We start from the raw sequence: 25,110 nt of genomic DNA, 5'->3' as shown, positions 1-25,110 counted from the left end.
TTAAAAGACTTAGATCACACAAGTAAGAGCAGCGCATTTAAAGTATGACCTTGACACATTTCATATGGTGGGACCTCTCAAGTGTCTGTCTCAGAACATTCGCTGAATTGGGATTTTTATTTAATTTTTTTTTCGTGACACAAAATTCACAAGAGGATAGTACAGTGAACACAAATGAAGTACCTATTTTTTTGCTTTTTCTTTGACATTTCTGCTTTTACAGTATGTGTTAATATTATAATATTAATATTAGTTAATGACTTTTCATAGTAGTGTTAATTTTGTCTGTCATTTTTTAATTTAGTCTTAGTTTTAGTCCAATTTCTGTCACGCTTGCCAGTTTTTATCACAGTAATCATGTAATTTTCGTCTCGTTTTTGTTCATAAACTAAAATGTCCATAGGTTTTAGTCCAGTTTTTATTAAGTGAAGGACATTTTTGTCTCGTCTTCATTAATCAAGTCAAGTCAAATCATGTCAAGTCATCTTTACTTATATAGTTGATGGAAAATGCATACTGGTTTAGTCCCAGTTATTGTTTATTAATGAAGGTTTTAGTCTAGTATAGTCTTATTTTAGTCCGGTGAAAAATGTGTTTTGACTAAATTATTTTTGTTTAGTTTTTGTTGACGAAATTGACACTATTTCACAGTCACTCATGGTATAGTGGTGCATTCATCTGACTTCTGATCTCTGACTAGAGACCAGTCCAGGGTGTAATCTGCCTATCACCCAAAATGAGATGGGACGAGGCTCCAGTTCGTCATGACCCCAAACAAAAAAAGTGGGCTAAAAAATGGATGGATGGAGAAAACTTCTTTTACAATTGGGTGACCAAAAAGAACATAAAATGTAAATTTGCTTTAAGTTCACCACATCCTTCAACACTGTGTTCAACTGTAGAGGGTCCCTTTTACGGTATATAGTGCATATACAACAATAAAAACTCAAATGTGACTGAGTAGAGCGCAGATGAAGGCAAAATAGTACAAAATTTTGGCTGATTTTGGCATCAAGAGTGAAGATTTTTTTTTTTTTAAACGTGCAACAAAAATCCTGGACCTGCATGGCCCACCCTTCTATACAAAAACTCTTTAACCCATAATGCACTGCTCCAGACCGACGTATATGTCCTCTCACCTGCAATGTGAAGAAGCCTTTGTGTCGATGAAAATCTGCTAGTTTTGACATTGGACTTGAAGGTTCACAAAGCAGGCCTGCTGATTGGGGATGATGGGTGTCTCGCACAAATAATACCTGGAAGCAAAAAAAAAAAAAAACATTTATAAGAGAAAGGTTCTATTTGTGAACATGAATCATCCGTAAATACTGCATATGTGCAGCACGTTATAATCTATAACATTTAAGCGATACTACATATTTAATGTTGTATGATAGAAAAGCCATCATAACTCATCGTATTTGTTTTTTCTATTTCATATTATTTGCCAGTCTATCACCATATAGTGGTATTAAATATACTATTAATCTAACAATAAGCACTGTATGTAACATACCCTGTAAGCCAAATTATGTTTTGGAAGCATTTGACACCCCATGCCAAAACTGTACCAAATGAATTAAACAGTGAGTGAATTGACGGTAAAACAACGTCTCTCCTTGTGACTTCAAATGTTTATTGCAATTATTTTAGCTGCCAATACTAAATGGATGACAACTGGACTCACACACACATGCACACACACCGAGAGGCACACAAGCAGCGCACTTCACAAGCGATTACACAAAGTAGTGCGAGATTACATCCACCGAATATCTGACGTCCTTTGCGGATTTAAAGCCGGCTTGTCAGCCTTTCAAATTCTTTCCCTTGGTTCCCTCACATGGGTCAGAGCCTGTTGCTAGGCTACCAACCCCGGAATTCATAAGTTCAGGAAAAAGGGTATATATATATATATATATATATATATATATATATATATATATATATATATATATATATATATATATATATATATATATATATATATATATATATATATATAGCTAATTTTTTTTTTAAATATTAAGTAAAAATGCATATTCACCATTACAAAATGGAAAAATACTATCCATAAATTTCTACTTTGGGGGATAAATTAGTCAATCCCAAACAAAATGTGTTAGTGTGCAGTGTGTCCTGTTCTTTGTCTTCTTGTGTAGCAGTATAGTTCTGCCTTTATTTTACTCTGCAGAGGTGGAAAAATGAGCATTATACCAGCAGAGGTGTACAAATAACACCCTAGAATGTACATCTAGATGCCGACACACACACAAATTCATTGTACAATCCAGCATGGGACATAAATGTGATCACATCTACAGTTTATAGCAGGGCGAGCCAACCTGAAGCCTGTGGGTTAAATAAGGCCCGTAAAAGCATTTGATCAAGACTGCCATTAAGACCGTAAAAAATAATAAAATAAAAACTATGACAAACTATTATAAAAGGCCCAAAAACATTTAACCCACAAATGCTAATAAAATTAACATTTGTTCACTTTTTTTGAAGTTATTGCAATGTAAGGTGATGTATGTCATATGATAGACGAAACCTGCGACCAGTTCAAGATGTACTCCGCCTCTCTAACCCTCTTCAAAAGCACACAATTGGACAACTAAGCTTTTTATTTGACTTCTTATAGTAACATTATGGAAGGCTCATATTTCATTCCTTCAAGGGTCTCAACACAAATTATATAATTAATTTATGTATGTCTTCACAACATCAAGTATTTCTCAGAAAAAAGGTTCTTTTTTTTAAAAGCACAATTAATCCAATCTTCTTAATAATAACAGTTCAGAACATTAACGGCACTTTAAGCAGGTGTTGAAAAAGTAATGACTGAGACAGTTTCCTTCCATTTGATGTTACTTCAGAATTATGTTTCGTCAAAAGCTGTCATGATCCTGAACTATGGTAGCCCTTAAGTGATTAAAATAATAGAAAAATTAAAACAATTAAAAAAAACGCCCAGGGCAATGACTTCACTTCACTTATTTAGCCCATTATAGAAATAAAAAGTTAATATTTTGTCTATAATTAAATTGATACTTTCATTATTTTTCACGTCCAATTAGTGCCTTTAAAAACACATTTTGCAACTTGCTGAAAATGACATCGCAAGGGCTCAGGTAACCAATCACAGGTCACCTGTTTTCTAGGTTTGGTCATGTGACGTTCACAAGCTGAGTTGTGATTGGTTACCTGAGCCCTTGTGATGTCATTTTCAGTCGACAGCAAGTTGCAAAATGTGTTTTTAATGGTACTAATTATTCGTGAAAAATACTGAAAGTATCAAATTAATTATAGGCAAAATATTAATGTTTGACTGCCAAAAATGGCTAAATAAGTAAAGTATTTCTTTAAACTTTGATGTCAAGTAGGGGGCCCACAAAATATCATCATGTGGGCCACAAATGGCCCACGGGCCACGAGTTTGAGACCCCTGACATAGGGACAGTGAGTTGTCTTCCATTATAGTGCTGGACCATATTGCTATTGTTGAAAATATCAATCAAGTTAATATTGGGTCATGGCTACCCGTTCCCCACTCATCCGCTTGTGCTACATTCACGTGCACACCTAATAATAGGAAACTTGTAAAGAAGCTGATAAATTGTCTAGTCTAGTGTCTTCATGTTGTGTTTGGCAATAAAAATGTAATACAAAAATATAAATGAACAATTATGGCTTCATCTGTGATTATATTTTTGGGTTTCTCCCAGAAAATGCTAAATAAAAGATATTTAAAAAAAAACAACTGTTATTCCATCACTTTCATTATTTAATCCTTACAAGTTTAATCCCTAATTGCTCAACATAAATCTGTTCAGTCGTAGCGATGTTCTTATGGACAACGTAGAGGAAAATACTCGCAACCAAAGCACATGATTTGGAATAAAGAGAGACATCATAGCAATAAAAATGCTAAAAAGCAGACATGGGAAGTTGAGTAATCAGTGATGGAGACAATGCAGCATGGCAGGTGTTGGTGGACCAGACCAGATCAGACCAGACTCCATCTGCTGCTGAGGGCCTGAAGAGGGCCCAGACAGACACATATATTAATGTGGGAACGCCGACGTCTAGCCTGCTTGCCTGCCTGCCTCGCCGTCACTTGCCAGACTGAATTTCAATCTCAAAAGCCGCCCCCAACCCCCCTTTCCCCGACCCCCCTCCCTATTTATTACCCCCACAGCAATGCATTCATTCCTACCACAACTGGGCAAACACTGTATGTGTGGGTGCATGTCAAATTAAATGACGCTATAAATTTGTTAGCTTGGTGAGGCAATAATCCCATTAAAGGACACACAAAAGGGGTACGCATTAAACACGTTTTTTGGTACAATGTTATCATGGATATTGAAATTCCAACTCAGAACTGGGTTTGAATTCTGAGACGCACAAAAAAAATAAAAAATTTGGTTATTAGGTTAATGAGACAATATTCTCTATATTATTGAAATAAAAACCGGGAAGCACCATTATCTTCGTAGTTTATATTTTACTAGATTGTTTTAAGCAGACACAAGGAATGCACCATATGAGGCCTTCGAAAATGACACGTGAAGTGGATATAAAAAGTCTACACACCCCAGTTCAAATGTCTGATTTAAAACAAAGACCATGATTCATTTTGCCTACAATCTGCACAATTTTTTGAGGGGAGTAAAAAAATAAAAATTACATATGGTTGCATAAGTGCACACACCCATTTGTAACTGTGATGTGTCACACACCTTCCGGCTTCCACCATTTAAATAAAGTTCAGCGGTTCTGTTGGCTTTTTGTCTATTTCACTGTCGCATTGATACTTATCTCTCAGCATTGACTTTTTTTTTTTTTTTTAATGGCAACAGCATTTGTGTAAATATAGTTTCAGCATCCACGTGTCTCCTCGGCTGAGCATTTACTCACTACTTACTTTAGTGGCCAATAACTCTACAAATGCTAATCTTTTCACGGAGAGGACATATTTGATGGACTCGCAGAATGTGAAGTCTCTTAGCATCACAAACCATGTGGATCCTTGTTTCTCAGCATTAACACATTTTGGACAAACCAGGGTAGTGACTGCTCAACTTTCAGCACCAACACATTTGTGTGAATGACATTGAGGACCGAAATATCAAACAATTTCTCTGGTTTCTATGGACAGAATTAGCATCCATGCTCATCTCAGCATAATTTTCTGACGGACAATTGCAACAGCTATGAGACTGACACAAATAAACAGTTCCTGACATTTCCTATTAGACCGTATGAAATGACATGAATCCTACTGAATCCTGGTTACCGATCACATGACACACAAACAGCACCATCCTTGCTAAAGCTAACTCCTTCTCCACTATGACTATGACACACTTTAGAAGCTATAGCCACACCACTATAGCAGCTCTAGCACTGCACTGTAGCTTGTTTAAAATTCAACAGGCCCTTCTAACACAATACATCCAGAGCGGAACCAAGAGAGGCTTTTTTCCCCTTCTTGGATGAAAGGGGAAAAGAATGACGGGCAGCATCATAAAAAAAAAAAAGTAGACTGACCCTGGTGTCTCTCTAATCTTGCCTCTCAAATCATAGACAGATTTGTGTATATAGCTGCCACGTGATGAAATACTGCAACATAACATACAGGGATGCTTGGGAGTGGTTAAGCATGTGGCCACAGGGGACCAAGGTTTGACTCCTTGGACCATACTGCGCTCACAACTACTGAGCCAGCCCAGGTTAAATGTTAGCCTCCATGTTAATGTAGGCCAAACATGCAGCTTGGATCAGGCTAAATCCTGGAATGAAGGGCTTAATTGCTGAGTCAACTTCTGAATGAATGAAAAAAAAAAAAAGGGGATGCAACAATCAGATTGTGTTCATGCTTTCAATTGTGGGTTAAATATTGTGACCTACTGGCCAAATCAAGTATTTTGGATACCATTTTTAATTATATCAAACATCCTTTTATTTTTTTAAATAGAATTACATGGTGGACAAGATCCATATTTGGCCCATGAACTTTCAGTTGTACACCCCTGGACTAAACCTTGCCCTGTGAGCACACCACTAAGACGACTCCAGCAAATATACAAGAGAACGAAGGGCACAGGTGCATTTCTTTCCTGCCTAGACAGGTATGATGGTTTAAAGAATGAGTGTGCTGGTGTAGTGGACCAATCAGAAGCCTCCGCCAGCTGACACAACCGCGGTCATGTCATGCCCAACACACAATAATAAGGCGATTGAAAGAATAATAACACAAGGCATGCGTGTTCAAATGAAGCGGCACCCCCTCCATGAATGAAACCAAACCTCCCCCACGGCGTGCCAGTCACTCCACAAACGCATAGAGCCATAAAGCCCCCTTTTTTTTTTCTTTTTTTTTTTATATTGTGCTCCAGGTTGCACGAGAATATACACTGTACATCCAAAAACGGCTAGCAATGTATATATGAAGGAGGTGTATTTTTCCACACGCGGACGACGTTTGGCGCTTCTCGGTCCTCCATCATCACCATCATCCTCGTGCTCGCTCCATCCATCCTCGACGTGACGTCCGCGGGATTAGTTTCTACATTCGGTTCTCTAGCTTTATGATATTGCATAAACTCATACAGCTAGATAACCAAAGAGAAAAACTAACCCACATCTCTCTTAAAGGAGCCGCCGCCGGCGCCGACGCTGCAGCGTGTTGTGGTCACGTGGCGAGAGCCCTCTTCCGCCCCTCCCCTCCTCTCGCTCACCTTCCTTTTTTTAATCAGACAGCTGCGTTCAATGGCCCTCGTAATTGGCGATACCACGCGCGGCAATACAAGCCACGCTTGTGCAACCCGGCCGCAAATGAACGATGACGACATGTGAAGTCACGGAGGCTGACATCAGCACGTCGGTGACGTCACATCCACCTGTCGTTCGTCGTCACATACAAACGCGCGGAGATAAAGTGTGACGCGTAACCCGACGCGTGGGTCGTAGAGCCTTTAAATCATCGCAACAAACAAGAAGCACCAAAACGTGTTGTTGCGTTAAATGCCACCTTACATCGACCCCATTTTAGACAAACACACACACACACACACTTTGCAGTTTCCACAGTGAATTAATCCACGAGTTGTTGAAGAACACAACAACTATACAGCAGAAGCAGCTATACATGTCAACACAACATAATCACATAATGCTAACAATAGTGTCCATTCCTAAAACTGCATCAATATTGAAAACATGACGTAAATTTGTCTTAAATATTTATTTTAAGTTCCATCCATCCATTTTCTTGACCGCTTATTCCTCACAAGGGTCAGGGGGTGCTGGAGCCTATCTCAGCTGGCTTTGGGCAGTAGGCGGGGTACACCCTGGACTGGTTGCCACCCAATCGTAGTATTTATTTTAGTTTAAAAAAAATAAAACAATTGAAGCCATTCCATTCCAATAATTACTATTATTATATATATATATATATATATATATATATATATATTTTTAATTAACCACAGTTGAGATCCACCAGGCTGACAGCGGGTCTTCCCTATCATGCAATCCGAGATGGGAGCCTCCCTCCCCGGCCTTACAAAGCCGCGGTGCCCGGCGACCCACGTGGAGGTGGGTAGGTGGTTGGTACCGAATGATTAAGCTTGCAAACCACCAAGCAGCAATTCAGGTTTTATTTTTAAATTGCATATTTCAGGCTCCTATACACATAGAGCCTTTCTTGTGAGAAATAGGCCACCAGTGAGCAAGGATGCTACCTTATGGAGAAGCAATAGAGAGTAAAATAAAAAATAGTGCCTTGGGCTGCATACTAATATTTAATGATGACAAAAATGACTCTGTAATGATCATAAAGGTCCAATACAGAGTGCAGAATAGGTTTTAAAACATGGATGTATGTTAACACTTCCCAGAGGGTCTTACTATCTACAATAATATTAATAGCACTCATCTTTATGTGAATTAAATTAAAGAAAGCAACAACTCTGAAATTTAAGTGATTAGACTAAACATTAAACACGTGTCCTTAATGCTTCACTATAATTCGTATAAGTAATATCATTAATATTGTCTGTTAATAAAACAAATAGAAAGCTGATGCTAAAAGGATGTGAGCAGTGGGACAGCTGAACGTTTAAGACTTTAATTATAGGATATTATATTATTTTGCGTGTATTATCCACAAATAATGAATGAAGATTATTAATTCTAAAACACATCTTTCGTGTGGGGTGTGCGTGTTTGTGTGTGTGTGTGTGTGTGGGGGGGGGGGGGGTGCGCGCGAGTGTGTGTACAAGAGACCTTTCTTTAGTTTATTTAAATTTACATCTGAACTCCTATTAATTTCAATAAAACATACATATTTATATTTGTATATTGTTCATTATTAATTGAAAAATGAGCAACATAACATGAATTATTTCCAATTGTGTTCATTTAAATTTGCTTTTTTTTTTTTTTTGCTGACCATGGGTAAAAAAAAAAAAAAACTTTTTTTAATGTATGTGATTAAAAAGTACAGCACTCGGAACGTGACACGCCCCCAAGCTACGTCAGATCCCTTCAACTACAGAAGCGTGGTAGTATGTACACGTCGTCTATATGTTTCAATTGTTCTCTTGTGTTTTGCGTAATAATATTCCTATTTGTTGTCAGCACTTATACGATGTGACATAAAGGATCTGAAAACCAGAGGCAGCGACCAGGGGACGGTACGACCACTGTCCAGGGTGCTGAAATTAATTTAGGGAATACACTTACACACACCCGCACACGCGCACACACGAAATGCTGTCATATTATAACCTTAAAAAAAATAGGTTATAAAGTGGAGCACATTCATTTTAAAACAATAAATAGCTGAAAGTGTAAATCTTCTTTTTTTTTTTTTTTCCTGATACAACTTTCTTATAAAGCTTTCATAATTTTAAATCAGCGTAAAATATAGTGAAAACGTCGTATATGTTTTGTAAAAGCAAAAAAAAAATGTAAATGTAAAAATGGTGCTGTTTGATTAAAACTATTATCGCAAATCAGATTCTTGACAGTGAGAAACTTGACTCTGCAATTCTGTTTATTATATTTACATATAGTTAAACAAAATTACATACAAGAGACTTTCATCTTTTACACAATGTAAAACACGAAGTAGGAAAAAATTTAGTTTTTCCCATTAGTTGAAAAATATTCGACACACATTGTCAAAAGCCATCATTAAGGTTTAAGAATTAAATAAGTTTGGATTATAAATTACCAAAATACAAACAGCTTCATCATTGTGCATAATTCAAACAAACTTGTCATATTGTTTTAATTTATTTGCTCTTTGCTTATGTAATATTTGCATGCTACTAAGACGAGTAAAGATTATATTCCATTTTAAAATGATATTTATTTTTATTTGAATTGTAAATTTTATAAAATGATTTCAAATTTATAATTTATGACCAAATATAGGCTACGAGTTATAACTAACTTGCTTTTGTATTGTATTTGATATTTCTATTGAAATTAATGCATGATAAAATAGAAAATGTAAATTAATCAGAGTGAAGTTGGTATAGATTCAAAAATATGAAAAAGGAAAAAGAAAGTCAATATCAAGTTCAACAACATGCTTATTATTAGCATCACAATGCTGTCTGCAGGCACACACACACACGGACACGCGCGTGCAACACACGCACGCGCGTACACACACGGGAGAACCTTTCCCATGGCTGAGCTAACAATCACAAAAACAACTGTTCGCTCAGGTTGGCACTAAATGAACACCGCTTGGCATTGATTTGCAATTGTGACCCATTAAAAAAAAAAAAAAAAAACACTTTTTTTTTTTTTTTTTCGAAAGAAACACGCAACTTACGTGCAGTACGGTAAATCCATCCTATAATGGCTTCAAGTCCATTTTGTAAAGTTGTATGAATGAAGAGTCGGGAACGAGCCAAGCGTCGCGTCAACTTGATCCAGTTCGTATAGAAGAAGGCGCCATTGCTTTAGCTTCACTAGCATCCACGCAGCATCTCTTCCACGTCCTCGGATGAGAATGTGCGTGGGGTGGACTGCGTCTCGTTGGTCCTCCCCACTCTCTACCTCTCTCTCTATCTCTCTCTCGCCCTCCCTCCTCTCTCTCTCTCTCTCTCTCTCTCTCTCTCTCTCTCTCTCTCCCTCCCTGACGTAAGATGGGGGTTCATTCCGGGTTGTAATAGAGAACATTCTGACATGTTCTAGAATGAAGCCCCAATACTGAAGTTACAAAGAAACAAGTCGAGAGGATGCTGGTAGCGACCAAAAAGAAAAAGGAAAGAATGAGGCGAAAGAGAGAGAGGGCGAAGGACGGCACATGGTGATGACGTCACGCGCCAGGATATATAGGTTCGTCCAATGAGACGGGCCCATTTTTCTTCCGTGGGAGATATAAAGCACGTTGTTTCGCTGAAAATAATTCTAAACATTTTTTTTATTTGTGTTTTGGGGATTGTTTTTTTTTTTTAATTAATTGAAGGCATTAAATAGAAGCTATTTTGCATGCCATATATTTTTTTATATATATTAAATCGGTCAACTCTGTCCACAGTCAATCGGCAATAATTCATTCATTCATTCACTCACTCACTCACTCACTCACTCACTCACTCACTCACTCACTCACTCACTCACTCACTCACTCACTCACTCACTCACTCACTCACGTGTTGTTAAACTAATAAAAATAATTAGCTAAATAAATAAATAAATAAATAAATAAAATGGAAAAAAAATAATAATCACTTCAATTTTTATTAAAATACTAAAAATATGAAATTACAAAAGCATAAATACAATAAAATGACACTGATAGAAAAATAATAGTACTGTGCAATCCTCCTTCATACTATTTCTAATAACAATGAACAGAATTTAAAGAGCAGGAAAATAATAAAAATGATTTTAATGATCATGAAAAATAATACCATACTTATTATTTGTACATACATTTTACTTTGGGACCTTTGTTTACCCGTAAACCTCTTGCCATTGTAGTCGCAGCCATATTTCATTAAATTTAATGTAATCATCCTTTCGAGTGTTGGGTAAACTGTTTTTATATATATGGGACGGGGAGGTGGGATGGGTTTTGTTGTTTCGTTTGTGCTATTTGATTGCTTGTAATGTAGAACCCTAAGAATCGCACTGCACATCCCCCTACTGCAGGTGTACCTAATATTTTGATCACCTTTTGAGAAAAGCAAAATGTGAGAAACAACTCAGCAGGATGCATTGTAATTTAAAAATGAATGCATACTGTTCTCTCATCTATTATTGCGAAATTAATAATTCTCACTCTGCCAGTCAACAATTGCGCATTATATGTGCGCACACCGATGCATCAAGTTGGAATATAATTACAGGGGACAAACGTGAAAGGATAAATGAGTGAATATGCGCAATTATAAGTATAGTTTCAAACGCCCTGTTTGGTTTTGGCGGGCTTAGTGACCTTCAATTTTCAGGAGCGCCAGCGCCGCTTCTCAACGTAATCAATGGCGGCATCTATTGGCGAGACGTGTTACTGCAGCGTGCAAAAAGGCCCTGGAATTTAAAAAAAACGACGGCCTTCATTCCGCCGCAGCCTAGCTGCAACCACGCCTTCTTTCAGCCATTTGAACGAATCCCTATTATGTAAACACGCTCAATATGAATCATACAAATATGAGCTATTATAGCATGCTGTGTAGATTCAATCGAACGTAATCAACACGAACCGAGCCGCGTGTTGGAGGCCTTTTTACACGGCTTCTGATTCAAAAGCAACGAACTTTGATCTTTTTTTTAAATTCCCAGAAACATTGTTTTTATTAATGTTCGAAAATCACAGGTGCAATATGGGAAATTAAATTGACTATAGAGACGATGTGCGCTATGTCTCCCTTTCTTTTTTAGTCGATTCAAATAATCCAAGGGGCTTGTGCGTGATCAATTCATTTGCAGAGCACAAAAAAAAAATGAAGATAACGTCATATACAGATAATTAAAAGGTAGTAAAATTAAATTAATAAACGAAACACAAGTTTTGTGTATAATAACAAATGAAAATAAACTTGGAACAAGAAATAATAATAATAATAATAATAATAATAATAATAATAATAATAATAATAATAATAATAATAATAATAATAATAATAATAATAATAATAACAACAATAGCTACAATAATTATGAAAGTTGCAGTGAATATTTGCAAGCTAATGTTTTAAATACAAAATATTATGTTATGCATTGATGTGTTTTTAATTCAACATTTTATGTTGTGCATTTAGCTTTACCACAATATACTAAAACTATATATAAAGAATAATGTAACATGTTAAAATACGGTATCATAATTAACATCTTACATTAAAATAGAAATCTAAGAATTGGCTAAAGGATTCAGTTTAACTTCACTATCAATAGACAACATTTAGGTTATTTGTTGAATTATATTTCATTACCAAAACTAATAATTGAGCCTGAACGAAACAAAATAATGGAAAATTAATTCCACTTTTACAATGGTGTGACCAAATTCTTAAAAAAAAAATAAAAAAAATAAAAAGACATTTCTGGGATGAATTACAAGTCAAATCAATACAACAGATATCAAATAATATCTTAATCCGATTACTTGTACTTACGCTTATATATTACAGTGAATGAGAATTAGCATGAATACATTTTAATCCTATATTGCTCTGACATGATAACCTCTGGTGACATAATGAATTCCTATATTTCTAATGTTCTTTTAAACGTATAGATGATGAGGCAATGGTAAATCTACTCACAACATCTATGAATACAATGACACAGGTAGAAGTTGCATACCATAAAATGGCAATAAATTGATCAGCTTCCGAGCCAGCGTGTATAAGCAGGCCGACTCTTCATGTTGAACGCAAATGGTTAGTAACAATAATAATGACCCCATTCAAGTGGACACCTTTGGGAATTGTAATGGCTGCCCTTCAGAAAAGAGGCTTGACCTGACACGCAGGACGTTGCATGGGAAGTCCAAATATTTCAGCACATATTGGTGTGCACTCAAAATGATACAAGACTGTGAATGCATAATGGTGGAAAAATTACTGGGGGAAAATGCTCCTCTTTTCATGTTAAAATTGGATGAGAACAATCAAATAAAAAATGGCTGCGCTGAAACGACTGAAACTCATTTATTTCATTGAATGAGGATTCCAAAATGTTTTGGCAAAGGGCTTTTTGATTTCCATTTATGTTCGACAATCGAAATCATAAATGGACAATTTATCTATGTCAATTTTGTTTTATATGATGCATTTTCAGACTCTATACAGGTATTTATTGAGCTGAAAAATCACAAGTATTTATGTATTTTGATGTTATGTAACATATGATGCACTTCAGTCAGTTTGGATCTCTAATTTTTGTTTTGAAATGAAAACTTTTGTGAAAGTTTCATTTCAATGATTACGAACTCTTCAGATTTTCTGTCAAAAGAATGTTCATGAGAATTGATCACAGAAATTAGACACTTTTTTGGGGGGGAATCACAGCTAGCAATGAGAGGACAAAATTTTTACCAAAGTGCAAAGACTATTTGGTTGAATGGAAAAAGCTAATTGTGACATAATCTGTCATTTTATCCTGATGTGATATTAATCGATACACAAACGTGTTCTCTTCTTCAGATAGTTGCACAGTCACATTAAACACACATATGCTCATACTATATAATAATAAACATTTCTTAAATGATTGCCTTATATTCTTAAGGCGCTCAGACAACTTCATAAAAACTGAAATGGCTCCTGACAAGAATAAAAAAGATTCACACACAAAACTACTTATACAGAATGCATAAGAACCAAACAAACACAGGTAAGAACACCTGTGAGGTCAACATTTTGTGGTAATATAATAAAAAGCCAACTTACACTTTATGAATGGATGCCGACAGTAGGCAAGCGAGGAGATGTCTGCTCATCCCTGGACACGTGCAACCCAGACTAGCTTTTTTCTCGACGCTTTGCTGGTTTAATTGGCGACGAGGGGGCTGAATTTTATGCAAATGAGCGCCGGCATCAGTCTGGCTGGGTGAAAAGGAGGGGAGCAAAAGGGCCAAAGTCTCGCCTCTTTTCCCAGGCAGTTCCCTCGGTCAAGTTCAAGCGCTTTCAGACAGCCTTGAATGTGCACGGCAGATTGATTGGGGGAAGGTGGGTGGGCTATGGAGAAGAGGAGGGGGCCATGGGGGTCTGCACAGGGTGTAAAACTCATGAGAAGTTGGAAATTATGGGCCCTTTCATTCAATATGCTTCATAAGTTGTTTTGTTTTTTTCAAAGATGAAATAAGGCTGCTTGTCTTAAATCTCCTGTAAAATCAATGAGTGAATTTGAACAAATTCCTCTTGACATATTTTTCAAAGCATGTCATCATAAAAAGTGCACTATTTTTTTTTTCTTTGGCTTATTTGTAAAAGCTTATTCCAAACGACTTTGAGTGTGCATGGCTTAAATAGGCGGGGCCTGGTTCGGTGAGTGATGTGGGCGTCAGTGAATGAGCTTGTTGGCAACCAAATCTGAAATGAAGCCCGGCTGACAGTTAAACTGCTGCTTCTCCCTTCAGACAGTGTTTTTTTTTTTTCTTATGTTTCCTTTACTTTAACCAGGATCCATCATCGTGGTCAAAGGTAGAACCCGGGACGGTTTAGACCCATCTTGATTCCATAAATTGTCGCTGTCTGGGACCGCTGCTTCCTTTCCCGAGCTAGCTAGCTAGCTTTCTGGCTGGCTAGATAACACTCACTCTGCATCTGCCAAGCTCAATTTGTCCCACCCATGATGGTTCTCAGTGAGGTTTTGAACTTTGACGCATTCAATTGAAAAGTAAAATAATTTGTTAAAAGTGCGAAAATACCTGCCCTGTATCCACCCATTTGGGTGGTGAGTTGCCTCCCTATTATGTTCTCTGTCATTTTCACAGGCTTTAATCTTATCATTTATGTGTGCATTAATTCGGTCATTGAAATAAACTGAGTGTGACAGTGAAGGCTCTTCACAACTGGTTCCCACAGCTCCTCTTACAGAATTTCCTCAAGACTAAAAAAAAGAGGCAGCAAAATGAAGGTAGGGGGTTGGGGCACCATAGCAAAATTTGCATATATTCAAATCTGCCGTTGAAAGGCCGCGCACGAGGCCAGACAAAGGCGAGCCAATGGCGACGCCGCGTCCTCCCCCAAGAAACCCAACAGCACTCTGAGAGAGACGCTGGGAAGCAGTGTGGGAACCGAGAGGCCCCCCCAGAGCCAGGCGGTGGGACTAGGGGAGCCACTTAGGAGCTGGCGGGAATTTGCATTTTATTTGTGTCCATTTCTTCCTCGCTAATTTGTGGCTGGCCGCTCACTAGCCACAGATGGCTAACACGGGGATGGGATTAGTTGAGGCGATGATAATGGAAGAGGAATCTGTGCATGTGCGTGTGTGTGTGTGCGTGTGCGTTAAGCGACCTCCTTTTGGGGGGAAAAATAGGCAATGTACTAAATAATAACAAATGTATAGATTGCCTCTTTAGCTGCAATGCTACATTGACTGTTAATGCTGGCATTGTGATGCTCGTATAGTTAAATATTAGTTTACATTTAAGGCTGTTTTGAAAGCGCTATATAAAGATGACTTGACTTGACTTGACTTGACTTGACTTGACTTGACTTGACTTGACTTACAATACGCGTACTTCCAGCTAGTGGAGTGGTGGGCAATATATGATGTTTAAGCCATCCTCAACAAAATGTGCCCAAACATGGAACCATTCTTGTTCCGAAATGCTTAGGAATTTCTCGCAAAATAAATTGGTGGTTGGTGTGGATGCAGATGCCATTTAGAAATAGATTTTGATGTCATGGGACATTTAAATAAACATTTAGAACATTCATAAGTAGAGCTGGGACTCGCACCCAAAATTTGCTTTCGTTATTCGTTTAACTATTTAACCAGCGAATCTCAAATTAATTTGAATGGGTTAGTTTGTAATTTTTGTTGTACTCTTGCTGAAAAAAACACGTCTAACAAATAAAAAATCCAGTTTGATAATAGTAAAAAAAAAAAAATAAGAACAAAAAAAAAAAGAAAAAAATAGTAAATGGTAAATTGAGTGCATTTATGTAGTGCTCTACACCATATGTTGTCCAAAACACTTTACTCAACTTGATATTCCTTTAAAATAATTATAATAAAAATAAAAAAAAAATCAACAGACACCTGAACCTATGGAAAGCTTTCCATTTTTCGTTTAAAACAACTTAAGTCAAGTCAAGTCATCTTTATTTAACTTACTCCAGGATCCCTCGCCATACACTGGCCCAACAGTTGTTGTTGTTTTTTGAATCCGTCCGCGTTCTGTTCTACCAGCTAGCTAATGCTAAGCTAACCTGGTTGGGTTCGTCTCTCCGGTCAAGTGTCCAAGTCTGCAAAGTCTCTTCATGCTAGGACAGCATCAGAGGCCAACAGCGAAATAACAACAAAGATGTCAATGTACTGCCTAGATGATCTTTTGCTTAACAGTTTAATATGATGCTCGTTGGCTGGCTAAACATTCCTATAGACATTCTAGATGTCGGTCTCAAAGAGCGCGCTTCATACAACGTTGTCACACGCGTTTGTAAAGTCATAATAAAACAAAAATAAGGAAAACAACTCAAATAATTCAGTAATTGATATTGATTGATGGTGCAGCAGTTTACTCACTTCACTTCTGTACAGGTATCATTGGTTCAATGCCCACACTGTGTATCAGGGCTGGATTGGCACAAATAAATAAATAAATAAATAAAAATCAGCCTTGACATTTTGACTTGGGCCCGCCAGCCCGCCGCTGCTCCGTCTAAATTGTGGGCTGGTCTATTGAGCTAAAATGGAGGAAAATAATAATTAAATAGCTACGCATCGGCCCCAATTGGTGCCGGCCCACCGGGCATCTGTCCTGTATGCCGGATAGCCAGTCCAGCCCTGGTGAGAATCAGTTTAAATAGTTGTCTGTTTGTGTAGTGATCTCCAAATTAAACCACTTTGGGGCATTCGACTTTAGAGGGTCTTCTGTGTTTAAAAAGTTGACATTCTAATTAAAACCTAATCGGATCCATTTTCCCCTTCCTCGCACTGACTAATTTGCCTCGGGGCTTCGCCTGCAGCGCCACCAACTCCGAGGCACATTAAACAGAGAACGTGTTCATTTCATGTAATGTATGTTTACATACGCCTGCCTGCTGGTGCGGAGAAAGCCACCAGAGATGTTACTTCTGCTGCTTCTCTCATCACAACGTCACGCTTTCGCGCCCAAATGCACGGGGCGAGGGATCAAGCACATCTTGCGGCAGGAGGAGCGCCACCAATTAGCAGCATGAGAGAATTCAACATTAAATTGGCAGACCACCCAGATAAAACCAACGGATTTGAATAGGGTGAATGGATTTGGGTAGCAGGTCCTCGGAGGCCGCGGCGGTGCACCGGGCTCATGCATTAAAAAGGATGAGCTGACATTATGATGCATGCGCAGGCTGGCCGAGCTAGGGTGTTATGTCTGCACTGACAATAACAGCCACCGGTGGCCAAACTCCTTAGAATAATCTCATATTAAGAGAATACACATTGTAATTACTCGGTTATGACTATGGTTTACTACGTATTTGCATCAACCGAAGGGAAAAGGCTGATTTAGACTGTACATGTTTTCATGACAACGATGTAGAGGAGCGTATCTGAGACTTTAAGCCTAATCATTTGACTAAATCTCATTTTAACCCATTGAAACGTTAAACTACGTGTTAGAGGAAGCATGAAATGGTGAGATTATCATTCACGATATACCGATACAACAAAGGAAATGAAACCAAGAATTGTAAACTTCAGTTAGGTATGATTATTATATCTTTCTATAACCCAAATTTAATCAGTAAATGTTTCTTCATATACTACTAGACAATATATGATAGCAATCTAAGACAGAAAAGCAAATTTAACAACGGGGTACAAGTTTAAGCACGGTGGACTGCGTTTTACCACTTTGTAAGTCATATTTTTCCAGCAGTCTTGCATGATTGAATACGTTTTTGTCTACTCTAACCGTTGATTTATGTGCATTTGGGTAAGAGTGTCACAAAGTACAAAACACATATTTTTTAAATTACATTTGCTAATGCTTTCTGCTTAAGGTCAGAAACATAAATTTATATCAAACCCCTATTAGTTTTGAGAATGTTTCCGCACTCACCACCGGTGAACGCTTGTGGGGAAAACGCTGCTTTTATGAGTGGAACAAATTACACAGCTTTCACGGAGTACTTGAAGGCAGCACTTAACCCCGAGGCTACATCCGGGACTCTATAGCGATTCCCCCGCCGTACGTTAGGGGGCAGCAACATATCACAAGCAGCCAAGAGCCTTACATTACGTCACCGAAGACGAAGAAGAAACCACGCGTTCAGCTGTTTCCTCCACTCGTGAAGTTTCAGCTGCTCTCGTCTGTGCAAGGACATAATTCAGGGAAAAAAAGATGGTAAGTTCATTGACAGTAATTTTACTCATTGCTGTTAGGTTTGGCACTGACGTCGTTTCGCTACGAGAGCACCCGTGTTAAAGCTAACGAGCTAACGCCTAAAGCTACACTGACAGGTGCGTAAGTTTGGCTAAATTTAGCACGGCAGCCACTTGCCTGCTTCATTCATTTACTCTGGGCTTGTAGCACACTTCTAAAAAAACAACAACAACCCTGTATTAATATTTTTCCATAACGTGGTGAGTGAATTGTGTTGCGTTACGTGATTCAGGAATAAACTAAGCTGCGATGGAGTGCAAATAGTCATCACAGGAAACAAGTAAACCCTTTATGGGTTTCCTGTCTTCCGTCAAATTATAAGCGCTGTCGTCTTTGCAAATGCTCATTTTGACTTGTTTTTATAAAATGGGGTAACGCGGTGGACTAGTGGTTGGTACGCCTGCCTAAACTGTCTCCCAGATGACAACAAGCGCTTATAGAACGTTTTTGGCAGAATATTCACTTTGTGTGTGTGTGCTTTGTTGACAATAGGCACTTATGGGAATCCAATTGGTTGTCAGTTTGCTGACCGCCAGCATCATGCAGAGGATGGCACCGCATTACTCCTTTGCACGCTGGCTTCTCTGCAATGGCAGGTGGGCACCGTCGGACCACTATCCTGGTCATGGGGCAAGCAGACATCACAGGTTGCCCATTTCTTCTGTTTTCTTCTAGCCTGTTCCGGTTTAAACATCCGTCCGAGGGGGAGCTGTGTGCGCTGGCTGGGAAACAGATGCCCAAAACAAATAGGAGAGACAGGTGAGGCAACAGATGCTGCCGGAGGGAATGTTGTCCTAACAATGCCGGCAGAGAAAGTCGTGATGAAAAGGGCTAATTTTGGAGATGGATCTTTTTTTTTATTATAAATAAATGCAGGTACATTTCAAGATTTAGAATATAAGCACAGTAACAAGGAAACACTTTTTTTTTTTTTTTTGGTTGGTGATATACACAAAAAAATAAACTCACAAAATTTAGAGTTGTTTTTCATTAAACAGTGGTAATGTGGAATCTTTTTGTCTTTTTTTTTTTTTTTTTTTTTTTTTAAATGAGTCTACCAAGAAGACAAAACTGTAATGCACTAGCTTGGCTTTTACATCTTGAGGTCAATTTAATTTCTATTTTGTGTTTTGTTGAGTTGAATTCAGGTTTAATGCCAGATTACAAAAGGTTTGACCATCAAGTATTATAGCACAGCTGTTTTAATGCTTACAAAAAATGTTCTTTACCCCTTCGGACCCAAAGATGATTGCAGTGGAGTTGACATGACATATTTGCGCATCTAAACCAATCAAACGCATAGTTTGGATGATGTCAACACTTCTGATTCATGATTGGATTCTAGCTAACGAATCACATTTGCCTGATGTTCATGTTAAAAATGTTATATAAAAGCTTGGCAAGTTTACAACACATTATAGCCATATTATCCTGATGTTACTATAACAAATAAAACCATTCGATAATTAAAAAAAAAAAAAAATCCATATTGTTCTTATGTGGGAAAAGAGCCAAAAACAGCAAATAAATAAAATAAATAAATAAATAGATAAAAATAAAACAACAACAAAAAATACCTAAAAATTCAATTTTGTTACTTGGTTTCACATTGGTGATACAAAAATATTGAATATGTTGATGTTTTCTTTTCAGGAGACAAAACGGAGAAAACAAGCCTCTCACTGTGCCCAAAGACATCGACCTTCACCTCGAGAAAGCTCCAGTCAACGCCATGGATGCCCTCGGTTGGATGAAAGCATCTCAAAGAAACATCAACTAACACACACACACAAAAACACTTTATTCTTCTTTTCCTTTATTCACCCTCAGTGCTGCGTTTCTTCCTGGAGTACCAGTGGCTGATTGACTTTGCCGTCTACACTACCGGCATCTTTCTTTTCACTGAGTGTTACTACAGTGTTGTTGATGCCAGCAAGGAGGTGAACATTGGCGCCATCTGGTGTGTGCTCACCGTTCTTTTCAGCCTGTATCCTTTTTTGTACAAAATCTAAAAGCCGAGAAGACTTGCTATATTTGACTTGTGAAGATATCAGTGCTCAGTTTTGGATTTTTCATTATTGTTACTTTTTATTTTGTTGCTTTTTAAATTTAGTTAGTTCTAAGTAGTTTTTAGAGCTTTATTGTTAAATTATTTTGTAATTTTTTAAAAATGCTTCTTTTAAGTGTAGTTTTAGTTTTTAGTATTAGTTTTAGTTAGTTTTTAATTTTTAAATCTTTTTTTTTTAAACAAAATTTAAATAAATACATTTGAAATTAACCCTAAAAGTATATCGACAAAAATGGAGAGATTTTTTTTTTTTTTTTTTTTAAGGTTTCCGTTTTGGTTAACCGCAATGACCATGCCTCACACCGGACGCTGGTCGCAATGACATATCAGACTTCTTTGTGTTCTGTCCAAAAGGCAAACTTTTTATAGTTTTGCAGGATCTCTGTGTGAAAGTTACCCGTGACGAAGCAACCAAGATTTCTCTTAACTTGCATCCTTCAGCAAAGCCCTCCACACGCTGACGAGCCACTACTTCCGCTCGGAGGAGGGCGGCGAGCGCTCCGTGTGCCTCGCCTTCGGCTTCCTGTGCTTGCTGGTGGCCATGCTGGTGCTGGTGGTCCGAGAGGACTACCTGGAGTTCGGCTTGGAGTCGGGCTTCTCCAGCCTCTTCGACAACCTGGAGGTGTTCGCCAAGCAGCAGGGCTACGCCGACTGGTCGTAAGTTAACAGTTAATTTGCCAAGGGGGTGGAGTTTATGTTGCTTGGTCACGATGCTGTCCTCTCGTATGCTGGCGTCAAGGGTCCCCGTCACCAAGCTGACGGTGAAGCTCGGGCTGGCCGCATTCTGCTCGTACGTCGGCGCCCTGATGGCGTTCCCCGGACTGCGTCTGGCTCAGACTCACCTGGACGCCGTGCAGATGAACTCGGACCGGCCACTCATCCAGTGCGTGCTGATACGGTTGGCAGAATTACGAGGAGTGCTCACTAGTGTTGTTGCTGTCAAATATTTTTCATATTGATTAATCTCTCAATTATTCGATCGATTAATTGACTCATTGGATTATCTTAATTTTGCATTAAAGTGTTGTACAAAAGCTCCCCCCCCCCCCCCCCCCCCCCCCCGAATCACTGTTTATTAACCAGTGATTTTAAAAATGGGGGTGGTGATGTTGTACTATGTTACCGGCTCGGTTATTGTTTTCCCAAGTAAAAACCGATGTTTGCAAATGTCTTATTTTGATCAAACACAGAAGATAAGTCTTCTTTCATGAAGTGCTACAGAAATCAGTGAACAATTAACTGTTGATATGCTGATTTGGACAATTTTATATATTAATAAAAAAGGCTTCAAAAAATTACTCGATTTATTAAAATAGTTGGTGATTAATTTGATAATTGCTTACTTGTCTAATTAGAGTTTCAATTATTACACTCTGCAATTACAAAATCAGCATAATTATAAAAAAGATGAATACAAATTTAGTTGTTTAAATGTATATTTTTATATTTACACCTTTTAAATGTTAAAATAACTAATTTAATAAATTTTGTTTCATCCAAAAGGAACTTGCAGAATTAATGTTTCCAAAGAGTTTATTTGTCTTAATATTTCTTTTTCTTTTTTTTTCTACATTTAAACTTTTTGTTGTTTTGTACCAATAAATAATTAAATGATCGTCCTATTTCACAGTTCACATGGTGCACTCCAACTTAAAGTTTTTGCCAACATAAATAAACAAATATATATTATCAATTCTGTTTGGTCCAAAAGCAACTTACATAATTAGTGTTTCTATTTTTTTTTTTTTTTTTTTTTTTTTTTTTTTTTTTTTTTATTGCTCTTAATTTAAACATTTTCTTGTTTTGTACCAAAAAAATAAACATTTGAAAAATTGTGATTACTATTTTTTTCCAATAATTAAGCCCAAACTTGTCGATCAATCGATTAATTTTGATAGCTCTTGTGCTCATTTAACTTTGTCTTATAGGATTCTGCTGCACATGAGCTTCCTGTCACCAATGGTCGTCTTGATACTGTGGGTCAAACCCATGGCCAGGGATTTCCTCGCCAACGCGCCGCTGGGGAAAACCTCCATCACGCTGTGAGTGCATCCAACACATTCCATTCGCAAACAGCCTTGAAATCAGTTGACCTCGCCTCGCCTCGCCAGGGTGTCCAGCGACGCATTTGACAGCGTGCGGCTGTGGACGGTGGTGGCTTTTTGTGTCCTGCGGCTAGCGTTAACCCGCTACCATCTACAGGCCTACCTCAACCTGGCCCAAAAGTGGGTGGAGCAAATGAAGAAGGAGGCCGGACGCATCGCCGCCATTGACATTCAGAGGAAGGTCGGACCATCACTTGATGATCATTGGATTAGTCCCCCACCAATTTAAACTAGCTAAGGCATGAGTTTGATATAATGAATAGAATAGAATAGAATTTGTGTGTGCGCTTCTCTAGGTTACACGTGTGTTTTGCTACCTGAGTGTAGTGACGCTGCAGTATGTGGTTCCGGTGCTTCTTATCCTCTTCTCCACGCTGGCCCTCAAGGCACTCGGTTAGTAATTCCAGCATACACAAACACCCGTCAATCATTATTAAAGAAGTGAAACTTGAATCTTTACATACTGACATTTGACAGCTGTCAAAATATCTTCTATGTCCTTCTATCGCCCTGAAATTTGACATTTCCTCAAGTCTCCCAAAATACATCGTTTACATTATGAAAATCTCTGTAGACTGGTCCTGCTCATCGACTCCATCTAGTGGAAAAAAAAGTATTATAAGTAATTGTTTTTATTTTCCTAAGGGTGAACATTGCGAACAAATGAGATGGGTTTTTTTTTCTCTTCCAGGAGGATTCTCGTGGAGTGGCGCAAGTGCGAACGTGACCCCCGGCGTGACCCCCGTCTCGTCCATGCCCACGGCGGCGCCAGTTACCTCTGGCGCTCCGGACGAAGACGACGAGTCGTTTGAGGACATGGAGGAGGACATCCAGGTCACGGTGGCCCGCCTATCGGAGATGTTGGCAGCGCTGCGCACCGTCCTCACGCCGCTCTTCTTCAGGGGCTTCTTCGCCTTCTTCACCTGGTGGGTGGCGGCTTGCCAGGTGATCAGCTCGCTTTTCGGCATCTACTTCCACCAGTACCTCATGAGCAACTAGGACGACACACGGACCCGTTGAGCCGTTGAACGTCCCAGAAATGACGACGTCTGCTCAGGTGAGACCGGAGCCGGCTTCTGGTATGAAAACACCACCAAATACGGCAACATATCTTCCACGTGGTCGCCTACTTTATGCAACATTTCAGACTCGAGCCTGCTGCTTTAAATGCTGCGTTCAATATTTGACTTCCTACAAATACTTTGGACCGCTGCACACTTGGCAACGTGGCTGAACATGACTGAATTCATTGGCAAGTATAGTACATACACTAAAAGTTGTAATTTACTAGATTAAAGTCTTTTTTTTTTTCTTTTTTTTTTTCTTTTTTAATAATTTGGGGGGGGGGGGGGGGGTTCAGGAAAAAGGCAAGTTTATGAACAACAAAAATGTTAGTTACAATAATAGTTAAATTTAAATACATTTCAAAATGATAATTTGACATGGTTTGACCATTTAAACATAAAAAGTGATAATTTTTAATATCAGTATTACTTGCTCAGGAGAAAGCCACAAGCACGCTATTAAATTATTTCACCTGTTACTTTATTCTCGTAATATGTTTGTTTTTGTTTTTTTGTTTTATCGGGGGGGGAAAATGACTTTGTTTGGTTTTATTCTCTATATTGTATTTTTGTGTGATGCATGTGAATGATATCTGGGTTTTGCGATGCTGTGATGCTTTATTTTTAAAAAAAATTTTGGCCAAAAAGCAGCCAAGTTTCAAGCAGTTTTGCTTCCTGCTTGTCATATGTAACTTTGTTGGGATGACTTTGTGGCCGTATGTACTTTTTATTGATGTGTTATTGTATCATCAAGGAACCGATTTAAAAGTGCTATTTTTTGTTTTATTTTCATGATGAGTGTGGTTGAACGTTTGTTTGTCATCCATATTTTCCCTAAAGAATTCCCAAGTGCCTAAAAGCTCAGGGATTTTTAACATTAACCTCCCTTTATCCCTTTTGTGACTATATTTAAGTAGTTTATAAGGAGATTGAATTTGCTATATCTTTAGTTGCATCATCTTAATTGTTTTGAAAAGCGGCATTTTATTTATTGACGAGACATTGATATCCATTCCCAAAGGGGAATTTATGACTTGTTAAAGTGACTCTGCTTAGGATCAAGATCTTGGAGATTTTTTTTTTTTTTTACGAGATTGAATTGTCAGAATTCTTCTTCAATACTGTGAAGTGCAACTCAAAATGTATTTAGAATGTTAGAATGCATGTTTTTTTTTTTCTTTAACTTACTGTGTGTAGCTCATTAAAAACATTTCTTCTTTTTCCGTTTCCTTTTTTTAACAACTGCAAACTACAGCAGGAGGAGCTGAATCGAGTAAATAACGTAACAAA

At 38.1% G+C, this 25,110-nt stretch overlaps 1 protein-coding gene and 1 long non-coding RNA gene across 3 annotated transcripts in view; one reads left to right on the top strand and one right to left on the bottom strand.

The window, feature by feature from the left end:
- LOC144027520 (uncharacterized) overlaps positions 1-10,097 on the bottom strand; it is a 39,308-nt gene extending 29,211 nt beyond the window's left edge. Inside the window, exons 1-2 of the long non-coding RNA XR_013285478.1 lie at positions 9,860-10,097; positions 1,140-1,256 (exon numbers count right to left, since the gene is read on the bottom strand). This is a non-coding gene — a long non-coding RNA (uncharacterized LOC144027520). The remainder of the gene's footprint in view (positions 1-1,139; positions 1,257-9,859) is intronic.
- An 8,315-nt stretch (positions 10,098-18,412) lies between these two features.
- Positions 18,413-24,097, top strand: tmem161a (transmembrane protein 161A). 2 transcript variants are annotated; one of them, XR_013285328.1, is made up of 12 exons: positions 18,413-18,544; positions 19,076-19,179; positions 19,259-19,342; positions 20,237-20,328; positions 20,414-20,570; positions 21,093-21,308; positions 21,391-21,534; positions 22,580-22,693; positions 22,763-22,937; positions 23,053-23,149; positions 23,448-23,813; positions 23,904-24,097. XR_013285328.1 is itself a non-coding variant. In XM_077534012.1 (11 exons), the coding sequence occupies exons 1-11, from the start codon at positions 18,542-18,544 to the stop codon at positions 23,753-23,755; spliced, it is 1,494 nt and encodes a 497-aa protein (XP_077390138.1). In that variant the 5' UTR covers positions 18,413-18,541; the 3' UTR covers positions 23,756-24,097. The 2 variants fall into 2 exon arrangements, 1 of the variants encoding a protein (XP_077390138.1); XM_077534012.1 differs by having other exon boundaries at positions 23,448-24,097.
- Positions 24,098-25,110: the final 1,013 nt, after the last annotated feature.

The sequence above is a fragment of the Festucalex cinctus genome, chromosome 10 (assembly GCF_051991245.1).
Source record: "Festucalex cinctus isolate MCC-2025b chromosome 10, RoL_Fcin_1.0, whole genome shotgun sequence".
Taxonomy (NCBI): domain Eukaryota; kingdom Metazoa; phylum Chordata; class Actinopteri; order Syngnathiformes; family Syngnathidae; genus Festucalex; species Festucalex cinctus.
Note: the sequence above shows the minus strand (reverse complement) of the source record. Positions and strands in the feature narration are given on the sequence as shown.

Excerpts from the sequence above, each read along its gene's own strand:
- tmem161a (XM_077534012.1), top strand. Across the intron at positions 19,180-19,258 it reads TGGCTTCTCTGCAATGGCAG|CCTGTTCCGGTTTAAACATC; the intron begins GTGGGCACCGTC and ends GTTTTCTTCTAG. Across the intron at positions 21,309-21,390 it reads CAGGGCTACGCCGACTGGTC|GGTCCCCGTCACCAAGCTGA; the intron begins GTAAGTTAACAG and ends GCTGGCGTCAAG.